Source organism: Colius striatus, chromosome 1 (genome assembly GCF_028858725.1).
Source record: "Colius striatus isolate bColStr4 chromosome 1, bColStr4.1.hap1, whole genome shotgun sequence".
NCBI classification, from domain to species: Eukaryota; Metazoa; Chordata; class Aves; order Coliiformes; family Coliidae; genus Colius; species Colius striatus.
Genome location: NC_084759.1, coordinates 130093471 through 130116080, shown reverse-complemented (window position 1 = coordinate 130116080; position 22610 = coordinate 130093471). Strand labels below are relative to the sequence as shown.

Below are 22610 nucleotides of genomic sequence, written 5' to 3'. Positions count from 1 at the left end.
ACCCAAGTATTAAATCACAAAATCACATAATCATTCAGGTTGGAAGAGATCTCTGGAGGTCATCTAGTTGAATCTCCTGCTGAAAGCAAGATCAAGGCTGAATTTAGACCACATTGTGCCGATCTTAGTCCAGACCTTGAAAATCTCCAAGGATGGAGATTTCACAACCTCACTGACTAAGAAATCCCAATTCTTATCTTCATCAGGATTTTTTTTTTTTCTTACAACTTCCCATGTTTCAGTTCAACTCATCCTCCTGCTATGCCATCTCTGCAGAGCCTGCCTGGCTCCATTTTTTTGACAACATTGCAGGTATTGGACATCTGCTATTAGGTTCCCTCAAAGCCTTCTCTCCAGGTTGAGATCAAGATATATAATGTCCACTGCATTCCTCTCATGCATAGTCTAAGTCTTTCACCAAAGAATGCAATCAGATTGGTCACGCATAATTTCTCTTTTGGTAAATACATGTTGGCTTTTCCCAATTACCTTCTTCATGTGCCCAGAAATAGCTACAGAGAGCACTTGCATTGTCATTTTCCCAAGGCTGACAAGCTTGGCTTTGTGCATCATCTTTGTCTTTTTCCAATAATCTGAGACTTTCATCAGTCTCAGAGCTGATACAGAACTCTCTCATAGAGACATACAGTTCTCTTATTGCCTAACTAAAGAGTCTGCTCTCCTGAGCTCTGTGGTCTGAAGCTGCTCATTTTTATAAGTTAAAACCTCATGTCTTTTTCTTCCCTGTTTTTCTTATGAGCTGATATCTATCCTTCACACTAGAGATTTAGGCACACAAAGTCCTCTAACACTTCTCAGTTATTTCAACGTCATAGTTCAGTCTCTGCACGTGGAGTTCTAGCTCTTCCTGTTTGCTTCCCAGACTGTATATATTTGAAAATTAACATTTGACATGGGTTCCTGAAAATCTATTTCATTTTTGTGTTTCTTCATGAGTGGGAGTCAGGTTTTGGTTACCTTTGGTTATTTCTATTTACCTTCCACTTCTGAGGTGACTAAACTCATATTTCTTAAGAATAAATATATGTTAAACTAGTATGTGAGAGAATAAAGATAGTCTTGCTGTCCTCATTTGCAAACAACACATAAGATGGACAAAAAGACATGACAGTATTTAGTTCCTAATTTTGTGTGTAAGAACTTGCTTAGCGAAGACGAGTGTCATTAATGAAGTTCCAGTTGTACAGGCTTTGTAACAAAAACAAAACTAAACCCCACACCAAAAAACAAACCCACACCCCCCTCCCCTCATACTTTGAAGCCTAGATACAGACAGACCTAGACATCTAAAAAAGCATTCACATGTGAATACTGTAACATGTATTTATTTATTACTGTGAAACACTAATGTCATTGAACTATGAGCAAAACTACCTGTTCCAGAGACTGAAAAGTTACATTTCTGAGGGTGAAGTGGAGGGAAAATCCAATCAATCTATTAAAAGAATTATATATTTAATCTATTATTTCTCTCTAAGCAAAGAAGACTCTTAAATCACCAAAAATCAAAGGTTTTTTATTTTTTAATTTAAGCCAAATTTTTAATTTAAGCAACTTCATTGAAAAACAAATAGACCCGCTAGGATTTTTTAAATTATAGTTCATTACGCTATGTTATTTAATCAACTTTTAAAAACTGTTACTATTGTAGAAACTGACTTTAAAAGGCAAACAGATTCATACAGATAATTATGCAAAATTCTAAATCCATAGTGAAAAAAGACATACATCCATGTTTTCAAAACATACTAAGAGGAATAAAATTCAAAATTCTTGACAGTGATGTAGCTATTTTATTTACTTCACACATTGCATTTACTTCTTGATCTTGATGATATCAACACTTAAAAAAAGAAATTGTGAGGAAGATCTCTTGAGAAACAATATTATTTCTTTTGTAACATGAGTTAGTCAAAAGATGAGAATATTAATTGAAGGATGGACCACAAATAACAGTAATAATGGTAGAAAACAATATTTAAGTCAAATCTGGCCTTCAGTTGAAACTTTTATTTACTTCAGTTGAAGCTGTATGTGGATATGCAAAGAGTATTTCCACCATAGGAAAGCTTTCAGTAAGGAAAGAACTAAAAAATCAAATAAAACCCACATAAAAAAAGATCTGCCCAAACAGAGATAAAGTGACATTGTCTCCTTAGAGTCTGTTTCCTGTTGTTTTAGTTTGAGAACTGCACTCCCATCAAAGATTTGCATATGCATACCATGCATACCTTTAAGGTAAAGAATGTCTTTTCTATCGAATACTCATTTACTCTCTAGATCTTCTTCACTTCACCATAATATTGTTTGCAGAATACACTCTTCCACCTGCTCACTCTGTCCTTCCTTCAAATGATGCTAAAACCATGGTTCTAATCTTTTAAGTTTTTCATTTGGACAACAGTAACTTTCTACATAGCTCCCTTCTTTAAACTATTCAATATGCTGCAGTTAAAAAAAACAAACAAACAAACAACCACCACCACCACAAATCCACAAAGCAATACCACCAAAAAGCCTCATTCAAAAGCCCACAGTAAATACAGAGAAAAAAAAAAAAAGAAATAATAGAGATCACATTTCCCTCTCCAATCAGGACTAAATAATAAGAACAAGAACCCTCCTGTTGCTGAAAAAGTGAGAGGGAGAAGCAAAGAGACTCTAATTTGGATACAAATATCATTTCCTCTAACTACAAACTAAGACCACTCCTTTTGAGAGTTCCTTCATTCCCTCCTAGAAGCCAGCTGGCAGAGATGCAGAAACAAGCTCAAGCTTTCTTTCTTGTATAAGACAAATTAAAATGTAAATAGATTTTTAAAAGATGTAGCATTAGGGCTGAATTTGACTGAAAGCTTTAGCTGTAGTATAATTTTGTTTGAAACTTCTTGGTATTTTACACTACGTCAGACCTCCCACAAACTGGCTAATCCAGATGAGAAAAATCATGATTAAGACACGTTCTTGTTCTGAGCAGTTCCCCTCTTCAGAGGGGCACAAACATTGCTTTACAGTAAGGCTCTTGGCTAAAAGTATTTTCAAAATGTGAAAGCAAACCCTGCTGGAATGTAGCCTTCCTCTGCTAGATGCATGCAGATTTATTAAGCATATGTAAAGCTATTTAAAAGACTGGAGACCACATTTAAAAACTTAGTAGTGTAACAGAGACTAAAACCACAAAACATCAAAAACTGAATTAAAAATTGTTTCATCCTTAAAAAAATACTATCAGGTTTCTATTGTGCAAGAGAAGATTCATCAGCTATGTCAGTGACTAGTATACGATAAGATAATTTAATTGGTGGTGACTGAACAAGAATGTGTTGAAAGTTTATGAAATATTATCATAGGAATTGCAACATGTCTCAAAGAGCTGCTATTTTTATTTAATATTCAATTCGCAAAAGAATGTGTCTCAAAAGAAAATGAAGACAAAGAACCTTGATGTAAGAGGGGGCAAACACCACTAGACCCTCATTCATGTGAGAACTCTCTCATGAAAATATTATGCAAAATATGAGACATTTTCAGACTATTCTTGTAGTCTTTGTTCCAAGAGAGCTACAATATCCTCTTTCTCCCTGCATGCGAGATGTCCACTGCATTTTTGGCTGAATACCATAAAGCCTTGAATAATTTTCCTCAGTTAACATTGTCACCATATTTTCAGTAACTAATGACAGTATAAGATATCTAAAACCTGCTTAATCTATCTTAAAACTGTACCGTTGAATATGTTTAAGTGATACATGGTTAAAATTAACCTTTTTAAGAAATGGGTCCAAGTCCCATTCACTGAGGTGACTTCTCACCATACTGGTTGAATGCAGCTGCTTTCTGACTGGTCATCAGGGGATTCTGTGCAGGTAATGGAATTCTCAAGTGGCAAAAATATAATCACACTCCATACGGAACCCAGAAATTGTTCTCCTCTAGTGAAAAAGATTACATTTGTCACTATTCACAAAGGGGAAGTTCCTGAATGAAGCAGATGCAATCGAAGTGATAATAACATTGAAGAATATCCTATAAACACTGGAAGATTCAAGAATAAATGGAGAGCAAAATCTCTCTAGAAGCAGCTAATTTCATCACAATCTAGTACAAATTTTCTGTGTTCAAGCCCAAGTCTTTAGCACAACTCACTATTAAAAATGTCAACGAAATTGCAACTGTTACATTAAAATTAAAAGCATGAGAGTAAATAATCTTTGATGGTGTCTTCTTACTTACAAAAGTAATTACAAAAATCCCATTCTTATAGAACTGCAGTAGTAAGAAAATATTCTTAGTAGTTTTAAATAGTATTTATTAAATAGAACAAAGAGTTGTTTCAGGTTTTGGGGTTTTATGAGGGTGTTTATTTATTTATTAAACAAAATATTTCACCAAAAAAGTGCCACAAATGCAGGAAACAAACTGAAACACATTCTGAAACTATGGTTTATCTCATTTTCTTATTTATCACTAACAACAAAGCTCTTCAACCATAAAAAATACTCTTCCAGTTATACAGTTTGAATATAGAGGAAGTTCAGAATATTCATTATTTCTTACTTTAGAGCTCAAATTATGTTCATTCTTTGTTAGCTTTCCTGACATTACCTAGCTCTCTACTTAGCAGATGAGTGGAAATCTGCTTTTCAATAACACACTTGCTTCTTTCTATAATACATCAAAACTCAGCCCATACCCTCAGCTCTTTGAAAAACTAGCATAGAAACTTGTATTGTTCTCCCTACATAAAAAGGAACTACACTGTGCACTGAAATTATTAGCTGAAATAATTCTTAGTATATACGAAGTTATTATAAGGCATTAAGAAATTCAAAGTTGTCCTCAGTCCTTTATCATAGTATCTTGGAATACAGTTTAAGCATTAATCAGACTTGCATTTTCATATTTTTGGTTATTATTTCACTACGGCATTCTAAGAATTAATGTTAACCATCTGAAACTATTTGCTTGAGGATGGTTAAATGCTTAATGTATATCCAAAACCAAAATATTATCTATCTAGAAACACATATAAGTAATAGATTTACTTTTAAGAAATTGCATAGGACTGTGAAAGTCTGTTTTATCTCAACATCCTTCAGGTTTAAGAACAGATGTCCTAATTTTCATTAGTATCAGTTTTCTTTAAATGATAAAAACTTAGACAAAAAAAGTAAAAGAGTTCTCACACACTGTTCTGGACCTTTTAAGCCTTTAAGAAGGAAAAAGAAAATTATACAAGTGTCAGCTGCAAAACTTTTTTTTTAACAACAGTAATAGTGAAGTAACTAAAAGCAATTAATGTATGGTTATCTATAAGCAGAATCTAAAATAATCAGTGTAAGAATATACACCGGAAAATTGCTTTGGCCTTAAAAAACATGTATTTTTATTCAAAGAAAAAAAACCCCAGCAATCTAGTGATATTGGTAGATAATTAGAGCTGACTTATACCTTATCTGATCCTCCACCCAAACATTATTTAATGTTTTAATATGTACCATAATCATGTGGTAGCTTTAAAACTTTAACGATATAAAGTTATTGTATTCATATTCTATTGTGATCACTTCAACTACTATTTTACCACTGTAACTGCTATTCCAGCATAAGGAGCTATAAATAACTGTTATACACCTTTGCAGTTGTTTACAACACTTATTTGTTACAATTAAGAAGCCACGTATTTTGCCTACATATTAAAAATGTGGCAGTGTCCTCAAGTAATAACAGTCTAAATCTTAAAGGCATAATTAATAAAAATGTTCCAAGTTGTCAGAGAATGCACAAATAGACCTGATATGTAGGTGGACAAGTCTTTTCTTAGTTACATATTAGCCTCCAGTATGTGAATTAGATTATATTTATAAAAATAAGGTTGTTTAGCAATTGACATTATCCATTTCAACTCTTGCAACACCAAGTGTGTAGTATATATAGCTAAAATTTGATACAGATTGAAAAAAAAAATATTTGAAGTAACATGTTAATTAGGCAATAAGATTTTAACCACTGCAGTAGGCTGTATCCTGCAGCCAGTCATATTTTATAAATGAACTATGAATCAAATAAGATGATTTAGTAGTTAAAGGGACAATTCCTCAAAATCTCATTCTAGTATTTATTATGCATCTTACTGTTCCCAAGTATATAAACATGAAATACAAACATGCTGTTTTGTATTGGCTAATTTTGTCTAATATTGGCTAAGATTTAATATTTTAATAGTGAGCAATGGTTAAGTACTTACAATAATTAAACTGTCTCAGATGTCTTACATTGAACACAAACACAACTCAAGAGGATCCAGAGACAAGGAGTTGCTTTGACATTGCTCACCACATTTTTTCAAGGACAAAGTAACAAATAACTGATCTAGAAACATTGCCTTAACAGTACAATTATCGAAGTTCTACGCTACATGAGTTTCTTTATTTTGAGTACATTTTGCATATTTCCATTATCTTTCCAAAAATCCAACAATACATTTATACAATGAAAAATCTTGATGAGATAGGTTTGATGCTAAATAACTTCAATTTATTGGTTTTAAATATATTTGGACATTTTATAATTGTTTCAAATAGATCTTTCATCTTAAATGGAAAAAAAAGAAAAATACTAGTCATCTAACAAAACATACTCACTGTGAAGGCACAAATAGAGATGTGGAGAAGCTGTGATGGTGTTGCAACACAATGCATATTAATTAGTCAATGTATTCAAATAGAATCATAGAATCACAGAATGGTAGGGGTTGGATGGGACCTTTAGAGATCATCTAGTCCAACCCCCTTGCAGAAGCAGGGTCACCTAGATCAGGTGAAATAGGAAAATGTCCAGGTGGGTCTTGAAGACCTCCAAGGAAGGAGATTCCACAACTTCTCTGGGCAGCCTGTGCGAGGGCTCCATCATCCTCACAGTGAAATATTTTTTTCTTATGTTTAAGTGGAACTTTTTGTGTTCCAGCTTCATCCCATTACTCCTTGTCCTGTTACTATCTACTATAGAAAAAACGGATGTCCCAACCTCCTGACATCCACCCTTTAGATATTTATAAATGTTAATAAGATCTCCCCTCAATCTCCTCTTCTCCAGACTAAACAGCCCCAGTTCCTGCAGTCTTTCCTCGTATGAAAGATGTTCCATTCCTCTGATCATCTTGGTGGCCCTGCGCTGGGCTCTCTCCAGCACTTCCCTGTCCCTCTTGAGCTGAGGAGCCCAGAACTGGACACAGGACTCCAGATAAGGCCTCACCAGGGCAGAGTAGAGAGGGAGAAGAACCTCCCTTGACCTACTGGCCACACTCTTCTTAATGCTTCTTGGCCATGAGGGCACTCTGCTGGCTCATATTTAGCTTATTATCAATCAAGACTCACAGGTCTTACTCTGCAGAGCTACTCTTCAGGAATAAGACAGGTCAGGCCAGCTAGAAAGCAGTCAGGACAAGAATCTTTGTTCCAAAACCATGCTTTTTACTTCTATGTACTCACATGTTAGAAAAATGAAAATTGTCTAAGCATAATTTCTCTCATATCTTTAAAATCAGAGAGCCCAACAAAGTACATAACTGCAAAAGGCATGCTGTATGACTGAATACTACAACACAAGGCAAGTTAGGCATTCAAAGCTGTGAAGCAACAGCACAACAACATAATAGAAGATAACTGAACATAGTATATTTTTAAAACAAAATTAGCATGCTTACTCTTATATTTACTCTTCTAATTAATTATTCTGAAACAAGATAGTAAAATAATTAATAAAATAGATGTTAGGAGGAAAATAGAAAGCAATGATGCAGAATCTTTTCCTAACAAATAAAAAGCTGCTCTTCCTCATACTGTGGAAAATTAATTTAGAAGAGTGAAGACATCAGAACTGGGAGTTAAAAAAAAAAACAAATCAGACAAAAAGATAAATAGCTCTGAAATTAGTAATAAAATAGACTTTGAATTAAAAAAAATAGTGTCTGAAAGAAGAGTACACAGAATAATGTTAAAAAAAAAGAAAATACGAAGAAATAAATGTGAGGTATCTGGCACACACTTGAAAAAGAGGAAAAGAGGTGGGCAAAGGATTGTTGTCATATCCAGAAATACCTTTAACAGTTCAGCAAAAAGATGTATTGCTGTATGTGAAAGTTCCTTTTTTGAAATGCTCCATTTTCAGTGTTCCGTAATTTTAATCCCTGCTGTGATCTATGAAATTTCTTGGAATCTCATTTATAAGTTTAGTTGCAGGTAGAGTAGATAACTTTTTTTCACACCTATTTTTCATTATTAGCATTCTGTCTCCTCTATGTCTGCACCTAAACCCAAGGCAAATATTTTCTTAGAGGATGGTATTTAACAGGATGTAAGTCATATATTAGTTCTGTGAGAAAACATACATTTTCTAGTACTCCATCCACAAAAAGTACCTACCTCCAAGATCTCTTTCCAGTCTCCCGCAAAACATTTTTTCCAGAATCATAAATGCATTCTTCCAGAAGGAAAGATCAGAAAGGTAACAACAGCTTGTTGCTTTTCATGAGAGAGGAGTTTGAATGCATGGAGCTCTGTTTTGCGGTAGGTGATCAGTGAAGAACTCATGGGTCAGGATTTGCAGACATCAACACAGCAGATATTGCTGCATATGACTGCTACAGAACAGATAGTCTACAGCAAGATGATGTAGATAAAGCCTTCTTCAGACAACAGGAAAGACTCTCAAATTCACAGGCCCTGATCCTCATGAGGGATGTTATTCACTCCAGTATTTGCTGGAGGGACAACACAGCAGTCCAAGAGATTCCTGGGGCATATTTGCAATAACTTCCTAACATAGGTGACTGAGAAGCAATCTCTGAGGTGCTCTGTTGGACCTGACACTTAAAAGGAGGGAAGGAATGTCTGGGGAATGTGAAGATCAGTGCCAGTCTGTCTTGGCTGCAGTGACCATGTGTTGGTCTTCAGGAGAGGGGAGGGAAGGAGCACAACGCTGGACTTCAGGAGGTTTGGACTTTTTGGAGGTCTGCTCAGAAGTATCCCATGGGATACGATCCTAGAAAGAATGCTCCAAGAGAGCTGGTTGCTATTCAAGCACCATCTCCTCCACGCTCAGGAATAGTCCACTGTGACAAGCAGGAAATCAAGCAAAGGTAGCAGGAGATCCGCACAGATGAACAAGGAGCTCCTTACCAAATTCTGGCATAAAAAACAAACATGTAAGAGATAGAAGCAGGAGCAGGTAATCCAGAAGGAACACAGATCTGCTTTCCAAGCATGTAGGGATGGGGTTAGCAAAAGCATAGTCCACCTGGTTTTGAATCTGGCTAGAGATGTGAAGATAAATAGCTATGAAATTAGTAATAAAATGGATTTTGATTTTTTTTTTTTTTTTTAAATAGCATCTGGAAGAAAAGTACATAGAGGAACATTAAAAAAAAAAAAGATGAAGAAATAAATGTGAGGTATCTGGTACACACTATAAAAAAGGACTCCACAAGTGTGTTAACAGCTGAACAAACACTCGGGAAAACCCCAGTACTGAGTGGGGCAGGGGCCTTGGTGATGACGGACATGAAAAAATACCTTCTTTGCCTCAGTTTTTACTGCTAAGATCAGCCTTCAGGAATCCCAGCACTCTGAGACTCAAGGGAAATTCTGAAGCAAGGAAGACTTAAACCTGCAATGGAAGAGAATCATGCTAGGGAACATTAAAACCAAACAAATTTAAACAAATCCATAGTGCCTTAACAGTATGCAGCCACAAGCAGAGAGGAAGCTGGCTGGTGTCATTGTGAGACCAGTCTCAATTACTTTTGAATAATTATCGTAATCAGAGAAGGTTCCTGTGGACTGGAAGAAAGCAAATGCCTTGCCTATTATCAAGAAGGGCAGGGAAGAGGCGGAGGAACTACAGGTCTATCAGCTTCCCCTCATTTCCCAGGAAGGTGATGGGGGAACTGATCCTTGAAACTATTTCCAGAAACATGAAATACAAGAAGGTGTACTCGGCATGGATTTACTAAGGGAAATTCATGCTTAATCAACGTGATAATCTTCTATGATAAAGAGTGGTGTATGCTACTTATCTCTACTTTAGTGAAGCTTTTGATACTGTCTCCTGTATCATCCTTATAGATAAGCTCACAAGGGTACAGATTAGATAAATGTGCAGTGAGGTGGACTTCAATCTGGCTGAATGCCTGTGTCAAGATGGTTACGATCAGTGGCAGAAAGTCCGTCTGGTAACAAGTGGCATACCCCATGGGTCAATACTGGGGCAAATAGTATCTAACCTTTTTTTTAATTATCTGGATAGTGAGGCAGAATGTACTCTCAACAAGTTTGCTGGGAGGAACTGGTGGTAAGACCTGATCATCCTGGCATTCAGTAGGTCCTTGACTGGCTAGAATTTAACAAAGGTAAACACTAAGTTGTGCACCTGAGTATGAATAACAAGCATCATCAGCACACTACAGGAAAGCAGTTTTGCAGAGAAGAACCTGTGGGCAATAGTGGACAAGGAGCCCACTAGCCCACTATTGCACTGAGTACACCACTCAGTGGGACTGAATAGACCCTCTGCAAGTTTGCAGTTAATACCAAGCTAAATCATTAATGGATATTAAATAGTACTGTCCCTAGTGTACAGACAGCATGCAAACATAGAAGTAGTTATGTTTAATCTACTCCAATAGTTCAGAAACAGAAATAGTAATGACAGTAAAATGATACGATATTTTTTCTGTTTATTCAGGTGTGTCAGTCACCCCTTAGTCTCCAGATCCACCTCAAGACAACCTGTTTCATAACCAACGGTTGAGTGTATACTTTTAATCTTCCTTCCCAGTCTAAACATGTTAAGGTGAAATTATTTAAAACCTAATTGAAACTATAGCACACAGGTTACAGCTATACTTTTTTATGCTATAAGCAGTTTTTTGCTATAAGTAGTCTTATATACCATCATGTTTCAGCAAACAATAACTTCTCTCTTAAATTCATAGAGGGGGAATTATCTCAGAAAAGCACTGTTATGGTTTAATCTCAGCTGGTAACTAAGTACCTTGCAGCCCAGTGGGAGGGGAAGGGGAATTGGGATAAAAAAGTACTACTTGTGAGTTGAGATACAAACAGTTCAATAACTAAAATGAAATCAAAGATACTAATAAAATCTATAACAGCAACAAAAAAAGAGTGTAACAAAAAACAAGGAAAAAATCCCAAGTGATGCGCAAAGCAATTGCTCACTTCCCACTCATCCAGCTGGTCTGGATCTTCCACCAACTTCCACCAGTTTCTATACTGGGTATGACATCCTATGGTATGGAATAGCTCTTTAGCTAGTTCAGGTCAGTTGCCCTGGCAACACTTCCTCACAGCTCCTTGTGCACTCCCAGCCTACTAGCTGGCAGAGCAGGGGGAGAAACAGAAAAGGTGTGACCCTGTGCAAATGCTCAATTGCCCTGGGAAATACTCAAAACATCCCTGCATTATCAATGCTATTTTCAACACAAATCCAAAACACAGCCCTGTTCCAGCAACTAGGAAGAAAATTAACTATCCCAGCCAAAACCAGGACAAGCATAGATAATTTCTTTTTTCCAATTCCTAAGTTCACAGATTTGTTGTAATAAACACATCAAGGTATGCTTAGCTTGCAAAGAGAAGTAAATCTGTCAGTCCCTCCTTCATCAATTTCTCTGGAATGGAGATAACCTTTGTAGTCGAAATTACACAAAAATAATTTCAAATGTGAACTGCAGTTTGAAGAAAGAATATTACCCATGTCCTGTTTTATTTTAGGTTCAGTATATCAGCAATAAATTCTTGGATGTTAACTTCCATCGTTACAATTTTTTCCACTCAAGAACGATGCCCTTTGACTCTTTAATAAAACAGTTTAAAGACATATCTTTTTTGCATAAGGATACACTATATTTACTAGACTATTAACACACAGGGAATACTTCCTCCAGAGACTGTTATATCTTCCAATATAAAAACCAAAATTTATTAATCACATAGCCAGTTAGTAATAAGGAATATGAACCTGTCACTTCAACTGCAAATGCATCTAAGAGTATGTTTTGGTAGACATCTAACTGCAAGATTGCTTCTTGAGATGAGGAAACGAATGTTCATACAAGGCCAGGATTGCTTTTGTACACTGAAAGCATAATATAAAGGTCTTTGATATGAGGAAGCTTTCTGGGATCATCTGCGTCCATTCCAAATACACAAACTTTGACATCTTCCCATTGTCAAAACAAACCAGCTTATTATTCAAGAAAGATGTGCATTTCAAGTTTCTCTCGTGTGTCCTCAGGTTTCAGCCACTGAGACAACATGGACAGCTGATGGATCACATATTGTAGGTCTAGTGCTGGCTAGAAATAGACAGTAGTCTTGTAGCAACAACAAAAGAGAGGTTGGGGAAGTTAGAGACTCTAGTTTGTTCTTGTCTAAAATACTGAGAAGCATCCATATTAGAGGCAAAATTATATTCCTCAGTTGTCAACACTGGGTAAGGAAGAGGTGAAGGCAAACAGAAGACATAGAAGGTTTGTCTGTTAGCTAAGCAAGGTCAGAAACAAGTGGGGAAATAGAAGAAAGAATAAAACAGAGAATGAAGAGGGAGAGAATAATCCAATGACATAGGAATCTGGGAAGGAAGAGGTGCCTTGGAAAACGTGTAAACCAGAAGAGTTGCTCCTGACTCTGAGTTATCTGTTCCTTGTGCACACGAGCCATTTTTTGCCCAGAAAAGCACCACTTAGTACCACCATTACAGGACAAGGTCCTTTAGAATCAGAGAATCACACAGAATCACAGAATCCTGAGGGTTGGAAGGGACCTCGAAATATCATCTCATCCAATCCCTCTGCTAGAGCAGGGTCACATAGAGTAGGCCACAAAGGAATGCATCCAGGTGGGTTTTGAATGTCCCCAGAGAAAGAGACTCAATAACCTATCTGGGCAGCCTGTTCCAGTGCTCCGTCGCAGTGAAGAAATTCTTCTTTGTATTTCTTTGGAACTTCTGATGTTCCAGCTTAAATCCATTGCCCCTTGTCCTATCACTGAACATCTCTCAGTCTGGCTCAATCTTGACACCCGTCCTTTACATATTTGTAAACATTGATGAGGTCATCCCTCAGTCTGCTCCAAGCTAAAGAGCCTCAGCTCCCTCTGCCTTTCATCGTAAGGGAGATGCTCCCCTTCATCATTTTTGTGGCCCTGTGCTGAGCTCTCTCCAGCAGCTGTGTCCTTGAACTGAGGGGCCCAGAACTGGACACAATATTACAGATGCAGCTTCACAAGGGCAGAGGAAGTACTAGCCCTTGGACAAGATTACACTGGAAGCAATGACGAGGGGTGATACCTAAAATTAACTTGCACTCTTTGATCCCTATTAGTACCTTCTATTCACTTTAAACTGCTGTTGTCCTCCTGTTCTTGGAATATCACTGAACTCTCAGCCCTCAAAACCACAGCTCTCCAAAGCTGCTTTATTCTTCTCAGTAACAAACATCTCTACTTACTTCTCAAACATCTTCTGACATCATTGTAAAACTTAATTTTGCTATTATCAAGACAAAATTACTTGGCTTATTTCTTATTCTTGGAATCACAAGTCTATCTGACCATTTTTACATACAAAAATATAATTCAAATGAAACTAATTTTTTCAATAAAAAATTAAAAGACATTCCCTAAAAAAAGGTGGAAGAGAAACAAAGGATTCCAAATAAAAACATTTTGGCTCTCAAAACAACTACAGATTTGTTAAGTTGGAAGAACAGATGTCAGTTGCCAAAAAGTCTATTTCAAAAAGAAGGATCACATCACATCAACTATATTGTTCTTTAAAAAAAGGTCCTACTTAACTTCCAGAAAGGGCTGATGATGGGAAAAAATGTGTATAACCGCAACTAGAAGTTTCCAGCAGCAACGCAGTATTACTTCAAATATGACTGTGGTAAATCAAAGAAATAGCAAAGGAAAAGTATGATTCAGTTCTTAGTCAATCATCAAAGCCAGTTGTCAGTATATAGACCAAAAATCTCTAAAGGTCCCTTCCAGCCCCTACCATTCTATGATTCTATACCTGAGTCAAGCAGCTGAGCCCATTAGAGCAGCAGACAAAACAGTATGAGGTGCTGGGTGCTGAAATTCTGCCTGTCCTAGTCTAATAACCGACTTTTCATTTTTTAGGGTATAAATTAAAAAGACAATGAAAATTAATTCCTACTTATCCAATTTACAAAAAATTTATTTAATTTAATTTAAAATTTAATTTAGAAAATGTTGAAACAGTTACTTTAGGAATTATGATTTTTTTTAAAGTACCTAAATGACAATATGTAAACTTTTAGGATTCAAAAAAAAAGTTTAAAACTTTATATATCTGCTAATAGAATCATTGTGGATGGTACAATACAAATTCCTTGCAAGAATGTTGAGAAAGAAAAAAAGAAAGTTATTAAACAATCTGTCCAGAGAATAAGATCCTACTCATGAGTGCTACAACTCAGGCACTATCTTCCCTTCTCAAATTAAATGTTCCCTCTCTGATTTGCAAAGAAGAAAACATCAACTACTAAACAGGAGTATTAATTTCACTATTGATTTTTTTCCCTGTATTAAAAATCAGGATTTAAAAATGCAGTATTTATTCGTTTCTACAACTCATTGCAAGGGAGCTTCAACAAAATTTTACATTTATAGGATTAAAATGATTATTAATTGTACATTATAGTCAAAACCATGTATTACTTACCAGTATTGAAAACATGCAGCACCTTACATTTAGAGAAGAACTGAGGTGTTTATTTAACTATGTGATCAAAGAAGGGAAAAAAATAAGACTGACCAAAAAACAACAAAAAAAGGGGACATACATTTGCACCTGTTTACATAAGCAAAAAATTATAATACTAACATTGCCTTTGTACAACTTTATGGTTGTAATCCTGCACACAAGTCAAGAAAACTAAAATTACTCCCCACAGTAATTTTTAACTCTGTTAAATTTTGTATGCAAAGCAGTTAGAATTACAGTATGTTCTTCTGCCTCTTAAATATTACAGACATTGAAGCAGGAATGTGGGAATCATAAATCTAATTTTACTAGCTTGTATGAATTCAAGATCTCAAAGAGACCATTGCATTAAAAATTCAAACAACTCTATAATACTAGTTAATTGCAATTTGTTTATTCTATGAACCCACTGCTGCCCCTTTACTGCCTCTGGTTGTTCTAGTAACATATGGAAACAACATTAAGAATGTGAAAATACATGTTCTATTTAATCTTGAGGGTTTTTTATAGCCAATTTTATTAAGAAGAAACACAGAACTTTTTAGTTTTCTCTTTTACACAGGTGTAAATGTGGCAGCACTCCCTTATCATCCATTGGTTAAATCCATTGGTTAAATGCTAATGTTATGCCAAAGACTTTGAATTCTGCCTCCCGGATCAGGAGAGGTGATTATCATTCCAAGTCTTACTATCATATTAAGTATAGGGCTTTTTTCACACTTACAATGAAGGAAGTTTGTTACTAGTCCAGAATACAATTCATTTCACTGGTATGCTAATCCAGCTCACAGAAGACATCTCTAACATGCCTTATGTGGCTATCTTGTCTTTCAAAATATTTTTTTGTATCAAAAAAACTGAAAGCATATTTTATTGAAACAATTGAGCCATGGTAACACAGCTGTAACTCTTGACTGATGCAGAAGTCAACACAGAAATATACATATATTAAAAAAAAAAAAAAGAACTACTGGCTTAGTTGACAAAGATTAATAAAGTCTTGGCACTAAGCACATTAACTTCACAAATTAGAAAAGAGTCTGAGATCTGACTGACTGTCTCTGTTATCTCCAAACTAGCTTTGGAATATGCCCTATGTCTGAAGTGCCAGTCAGCTAATGAGTTAGTAAAGTTGCATGAAATAATGCCCATTCATATAAGATGCAGGTTGAACCACATCATGAGGCACTTGTTTTAAATATTATACTCAAATATAAACACAGAAATTTAATATATCAGGAATTAAGTCAATAAGCGCACCTATAGCATAGGATTCCAGAATCAGTTCAGTTGGAAGTCTTATCTTCTTTGGGAACTCTTAAGTTCCCAAAGCGATGCCAGAGTCCCCACTATAGTCTACTTTTAAGCTTTCCAAGTCAACAGCACGAACGATCAACTGTTTCTACTGGAAAAATACTGTGTAGCTACCACAGGTGTTGACCCTAGTGTTCTAGGAGCCAAAGGAGAAAGACAAAAGGAATTGGCATTACAAGTGGCACTAACAAAAGGCCACAAAAAGTAATTACAGCTGTCAGGTCTAAGAATCATGAGTCATTTTTCACCTCTGATTTAATTCTGGCTGTAGCAAGAAGACAGAGGAAGTACATGAGTTATTTCTACAAAGCACATTATGACCCTTTCACTGCCATTCTTGAAAACTCTTGTACCCAACACAAGGAGTTATGATACAGACTGATACTGTAAACCTCAGCAACATTTACACTACTTAAATACTTGAAGAAAGTATTAAAAATGAAAATCCACTATTTCTATCATCAAGGGTTTATGATAATTAAATTTAGCCAGTATGATCCTCCCTAAATCACAAGGTTTTTAAGCAAAACTTATAACATAGATAAGCAAACATTTCATTGAGTAAGATGTTAAACACGTAAGACCAAAAAAAACCTAAACATTAGATTAGATTATTCTAGGAAGGACCACAGTCAGGATTGTAACACAGCTACTTAAAAACCATCCACAGCAGAAAAAAAAAATTAATCTGAATTACCAACATGAAACTTATAAAATGCTGTAAATCTAGGTTATCCTGCTGTAACAAGGGAGGAAACCTGAAAACTTCAATGAAAAATTTGTTATGTACATGAGACTTGCCACATGTACTAATGAACAATGTCGATTTTTGCAATGGAAGCAATCTTAATTCCATTGTCTAGCATCTTATTACAGATGTACATTTTTTTGCTATGCAACAGAACTATTACATATTCAAGTTACTCAACACTTTACAAATAATTTGCCACAGTTACTCTATGCTAAGTTACACTGTTAAATATATAACTACTGTGTAAAGTGGTTTTGTTTTCATTCATTCTATGAAATAGCTCATAAGGATGAGTGATTTGAGTTTCAAGAATGAACTTATGCGAGTAGGCAACTAAATCTATATCCTCACTAATGTCAAAATTCAGGCTCTGATCTAAAGGTCTTAGAAATTTTCAATTCAAAAGGTTTTGGAACAGTCCTGTAGATACTTAACAGAATATCTGCTAGACATAAATGTACTCTATACAAAATCTTCCTGAAAAAAAGTAACATACTAAAAGAAAGAAATTACCTGGAGTGTCTTGTAATGATCTTGATATGAAATTACTTTTTCTTTTTTGGCCTTCAAGAAATCCATTTCTAGAATACTATGTTTTTCCAGTAAACATTCTAATTCCTAGAAAGTTTACAAAATAAAATGTGAAGTTACAAATATTTGCAAATTGTGAAAATACAGATTCAGTTAATCATACCAAGTAACTTAATTTCTGAAGACTATGACATAAAATGTTGTGCAAGAAAACTCCTGACTGCTGTTTTTGAATTCATACAGTATTTTGAAAAAGTATAAGGTATTTAAAATCAAAGGCATGTCCTGGAAAACTGGTCCTACGAGTAGCAGTTAAGGTTACTGGGCTTGTCTAAATTGAAGAAAAAGAGAAGGAGGGGTGGCTTCATTGCTCTCTATAGCTTTCTGAGGAGGAGAAGCTGAGAGTGTGAGCTCATGTGCTGAGTTCTTCTCCCTGTGATCCAGTGATAGCACATGTGGAGATGCTTCATAGCTGTGCCAGGGGAGCTTTAGACTGGACATTAGAAAGCATTTCTTTACTGAGACGTAGGTCAAACACTGGAAGAGGTCTCCGAGATAGGTAGTTGATTTGTCAGTGTTTAACAGGCATTTGGACAATGCCCGTAACAACTTCTAGTGCTTAGGCAGTTGGACCAGATGATTGTTGTAGGTCCTCTCCAACTGGAACTATTCTATTCTATTTTAATTATTTCCATATTTATAATAGCTTGTTTTTCTGCATTTGAAAGGCATCATTTTAAATGTACTTTAAGCAAATAGTTTTACTAAAAAGGCAGAATTCCCATCACATACAGCCCTAAAGATCTTTACTTACATGGCTAAAATTAATACAATTTTAAAATACTGTACAAGCCTGTTCACAATGTGAACCAGTAAAGAGAAAGAAGAGTTATACTACTGATAATAAACTTCAAAATTACTTTATATAAAAAGAGCTGAAGATTTTATTTTTTCTTAATGCAGCTGTTGCTCCTACCAAACTCATTCCTACTACACATAAGCTGTTGGCATCCTTTCAGTTTCTCATGAACAACTATTTCTGCAGCCATGCAGGAAGCCAGTATAGAAACAAATGACCTGACAGATCATTGTACAGCTATTAAAACAAAGGCACAACTGCAAGGGTCATAAGGAGGACAGAAAGAGCAGGTCTGCTTTGTTCAATACTGCTTTTAGATGAAATAATAAAAACAGTTGTTGAGTGAGTTTTTGATTCAACTGTAGAAACAGAAACTGATTGGGTAACACTTCAACTCAGAGCCTAGCTCTCAACCTATTTCCTCTTACAGTCTGTATTCATGGTTCCCTTCCAATCGTCCTCTGTACATTTAATTCCTAGCAAAATCAATCCATTCCAGACTTTCACTTTACTTACTTACTCTCATTCTCATTTCCAATGAACCATTTCCTCCTTCTCTAGCACACCTTGATAGCTATCAAGGAATAGTATTAAGGATAAGAGAAATTAAACTTGTTCTCCCATGCCTCAGTGACCTTTTGCTAACTCAGCTGCATAACTACAGGCAGTCTTTCTTGGTACTATATCATATTCAGATCAGAAGGAATATGAAGAATTTAGTTGCCAGAGCTTCCAGGAAAAAACAAAAATTTGATACCTATTATGTTAATAAACATAGTCAAAGACACTTTTAACTTCTGTGACTACACACTCAATCCCTGAACATGGGGATATCATTATACCTTCTAAACACACGGCTCCATGCATTGTCCTTTTATTTAGTTACTTATTTATTTTTAACCCTCAGAAAAATATTTTTTCCTGAAACTTTGAAACATTCAGCCTAAAATTGACACTAGACATGAAGAAAAAAAACCAAACACCAAAACAAAAAAACAACTCAAGAAGTATTTTGGCTACATTTGGCCCATTTCTCTGGAATTCAACTAATTTCTATGAAAATGCATTGCAAATCTCTGCTAGCTTTAACTACATTCAACTATATTTAAATCCTATATAAATGCCGAACTATTCATACCTTTTTAATTTTCAATTTTTCTTCTTCAGCAGTGCAAAGCTTGATTTCTAAATTTGCAATAGCTTGCTGAAGGGAGCTCTTTGGTTCATTTGTACTCTGTGTCTCAGCATCAGTCAAAGCAATGGCTGATATAACTTGTCTTGTCTTGTCTTCAGTTACATTCAAAGAAGCAACTGGAAAATCTGCATGAGTCTTCACACAAGAAACAAAACAGTAAAGGAAATGGTATAGGGGTTTTAACATTCCAGTCAAGTCAAATTTAATTTCGATATGACATTAGAGAATTTAAGAACTTTTTTGAAACCACACTTCTCTGAAATTGGCCATGTACACTCTCATATGTAGGCTGTGGTGGCCAAAAAGAAAGTTCCAACAATGGAACAGTAGCTAGTAATTCTAGATGGATTCACATCAGTCCTTCTGATCTCCTTGTCTGCTTTTCAGGAATACTTTAGGAGAAGGCTTTAAGAAGGAAGATGGCACAGATCTCTCAGTTTCCAATGAGGTCAAAATACTCAAGAGGCTAAAAGAGACAGAAGTGAAAATGCCTAATTTGTCTCAATGCATCAAGCTTACAATAAAATAAACTCTCCTTGGATTATTCACTCCATGTTTGCAGCCAGTTTAGATTGAAAACAGTAGTCACAGAAAGCGAATACAAATTTATGCTAAAATATGTAACTCATCTTGAGACTTCACCAACAAAATAAGGGTAATTGGAACATGTTTAAAACATTTAGTTAATGCCATTTTGGTGAACTCTAGAAAAAAACGGAAATGGAATTTCAGGTTTCTAGAATACACAATCCAAAACACATGAAACACTGATAACAAGTCCATATTTTCAAAAAAGCACAAAAATAAATTAGGTGAGGTTTAAAACATTTTGTAGTACAATTAACAAAAGCCAAGGTTTTTTTTTTTTTCCTTTACATTAAAAAAAAGGGGGGAAAAATCATTTATATCGCAGAAAAGAAACTTCAAAGAAAAATGCTGGTAAATGAATTCCAGTTGACACTTTTTCAACAACAATTTGAAAGCCAAGAGTACTTGAGATTTGGGAAGGTGTGGTGAAAGGAACATCTCAGTGCGTTTATTAAGAGAGGCTTGACTGATCTGATTTAATTCATTCCCCTAACACCTTTATTCCAAACAAACACTCACATAACAGGCTGACTTTTCAGTAATTAAGTATTTCTCAAAGGATTCAAAGAAAGAAACAAACAAAAATAGCTGAGATCTTGACTGTACACAGGCACATATGATCCAGTAGTCAAAAGAGCCAGAAAGAAAACTGCAGGTTGTGTTCTGAATTCCCCTTCCCTTTGAAGCAAAGAGAAGCTAGACGTGCTATTTGTACTTCTGAGTATTATTCCAGATTAGAGTCTGTAACTGTCAAAAACTGTAATGTTGGATACTGAAACATTTAAAGGTTTTTTGACAAAAACCCTCAAGAGGCCTTGGGGATACAATTAGAGAACAATACAGTTCTCTTAACATTTTCCTTTAATAGGTGTAAGAATATTTTAATGTAATTTTTTGTGAAAACTATTTTCCTTTAGTTTTATCCAAAAGTGCAAATTCTGATCTTAATTTCAAAATAATGTTAAAGGATCTCCTCTCAGTATTTTTTCTGCCTTTAGTAACATTTGCTAATGTTGTTCTTCAGGCTGTATTATTTCCTGCATTAAAAAGAGTTTATGGAACCATGGATCTGTCAATAAGTGACCAGAACAAGATGATAAAAGCAGAAATATGGCACACAAATAGAATTTGCACATAAAAATCAGTCAGAAGTAGCCATGTGTATTTATAACTTTTACTAAGATTACCCAACCAAATTACTTTTTAGTTTTAAAAAATAAACTTAGGCTTTAGTATTCTGGAATTTCCAAAGTGCTCTTTCCAGAGAACACACAAGCTAAAGTCACTGGCCTAGCTCAAACAAGGATACAGGTTATTCACATTTCACTGTTAGCCAAAATCAAAAAGGGTAGAACTTGTTGTGTCTGAAGAAAAGCACATTTTGATCGTACTGCCAGTAATATAAGTTTACTTATCAAAACATTGTCAGAGAGGCAGATGAAGAGCTTTCAACACAGAAAATGACCCTGTCTGGCAATAGTCAAAAAAGAAAACAAACACTTCTTCCTCTCAAGAAAAAAACCACAACTTCTGGATTTCTAAGAAAATTTCTCTGGTATCATTTGCATCTGGGCATATCTCTTCACTTTTTTTTTTTTTTGGCTTTCTCCTGAACATGAGGCTGGGAAAAGATACAAAACAGTAACTAATTCATTATTAATTGAACTACTGGAGCAGTATTAGCCACAGTCTTCCTGGAAGTGTGATTATACAGATGCTGCTCAGAGGAAAGCTAGTTAACAGTCAGACTAATGAAATCAAGTATTTTGTACAAGTTGTTTAAATAGTTCTTAAGGAATGTTTTTAAATGGTGAGATTATGGAAATCCGACTTATTGATGAAATTCAGCTTTCACTATAAGTAGCCCTTAGACTTGATGTGGCTACCTGAATAAGAAACCAAATGTTGAAAACAGAAAGGTCACAAACTACCCCAGATTACTGATTGATTACTGATTGATTACTGTTTCAGAAAAATACAAAAACACTACAGTAAATTTGACTGCTGTCAGTGGTAATAAAAAAAAAAAAAGCACTTGGGAGGGTAAAACTATTTAATTCTCACCCACAGCAATCTACCATTCTTGTGCTAATGTCCAGGTAGAAATTCTTTCCCCTTCTTGCTTACCTAAGCGTTTAGTTAAGAATTAAAACGCTCTCACCCTGCAAAAAGAAATCTAAGATAAGTGTTCAGCAGTACTGCAGACACAAGGAGAGATCAAGATGACATATCTAGGATTGTGTCAGATCACAGACAATAAATAATTTTTAAAGTTGTTTCTTACTTTCATGACTAGCACAACCAGCATGCCTTTAACTCTTAATGACTCTTTAAGACTCGAAACTCTCTTGCAGTCTCTACCAAAGTGGTATGATGTCTACAAGTTATAGAATGTAAACATAATTTAAAAATTTTAGTCCCAAGTCTGTATAACAGAAACAGAAGGACTTTTTGCTCTTAAAAGGCTTTTCAATATAAATTTGCATAGAAAAAAAAATAAAGCTAGAATATTCAATACATCAAGTTCCCATACTGAAACACAG

At 35.3% G+C, this 22610-nt stretch overlaps 1 protein-coding gene across 3 annotated transcripts in view; it reads right to left on the bottom strand.

Moving 5' to 3' along the window:
- CCDC91 (coiled-coil domain containing 91) overlaps positions 1-22610 on the bottom strand; it is a 147723-nt gene that overhangs the window by 87326 nt on the left and 37787 nt on the right. For 2 of the 3 annotated variants that reach the window (XM_061988803.1, XM_061988804.1), the window contains exons 5-6: positions 19423-19614; positions 17408-17512 (exon numbers count right to left, since the gene is read on the bottom strand). The exons of the other annotated variant lie outside the window; for it this stretch is intronic. In XM_061988803.1, the coding sequence (XP_061844787.1) occupies positions 17408-17512; positions 19423-19614 (297 nt within the window). The remainder of the gene's footprint in view (positions 1-17407; positions 17513-19422; positions 19615-22610) is intronic. 3 annotated transcript variants of the gene reach the window in all.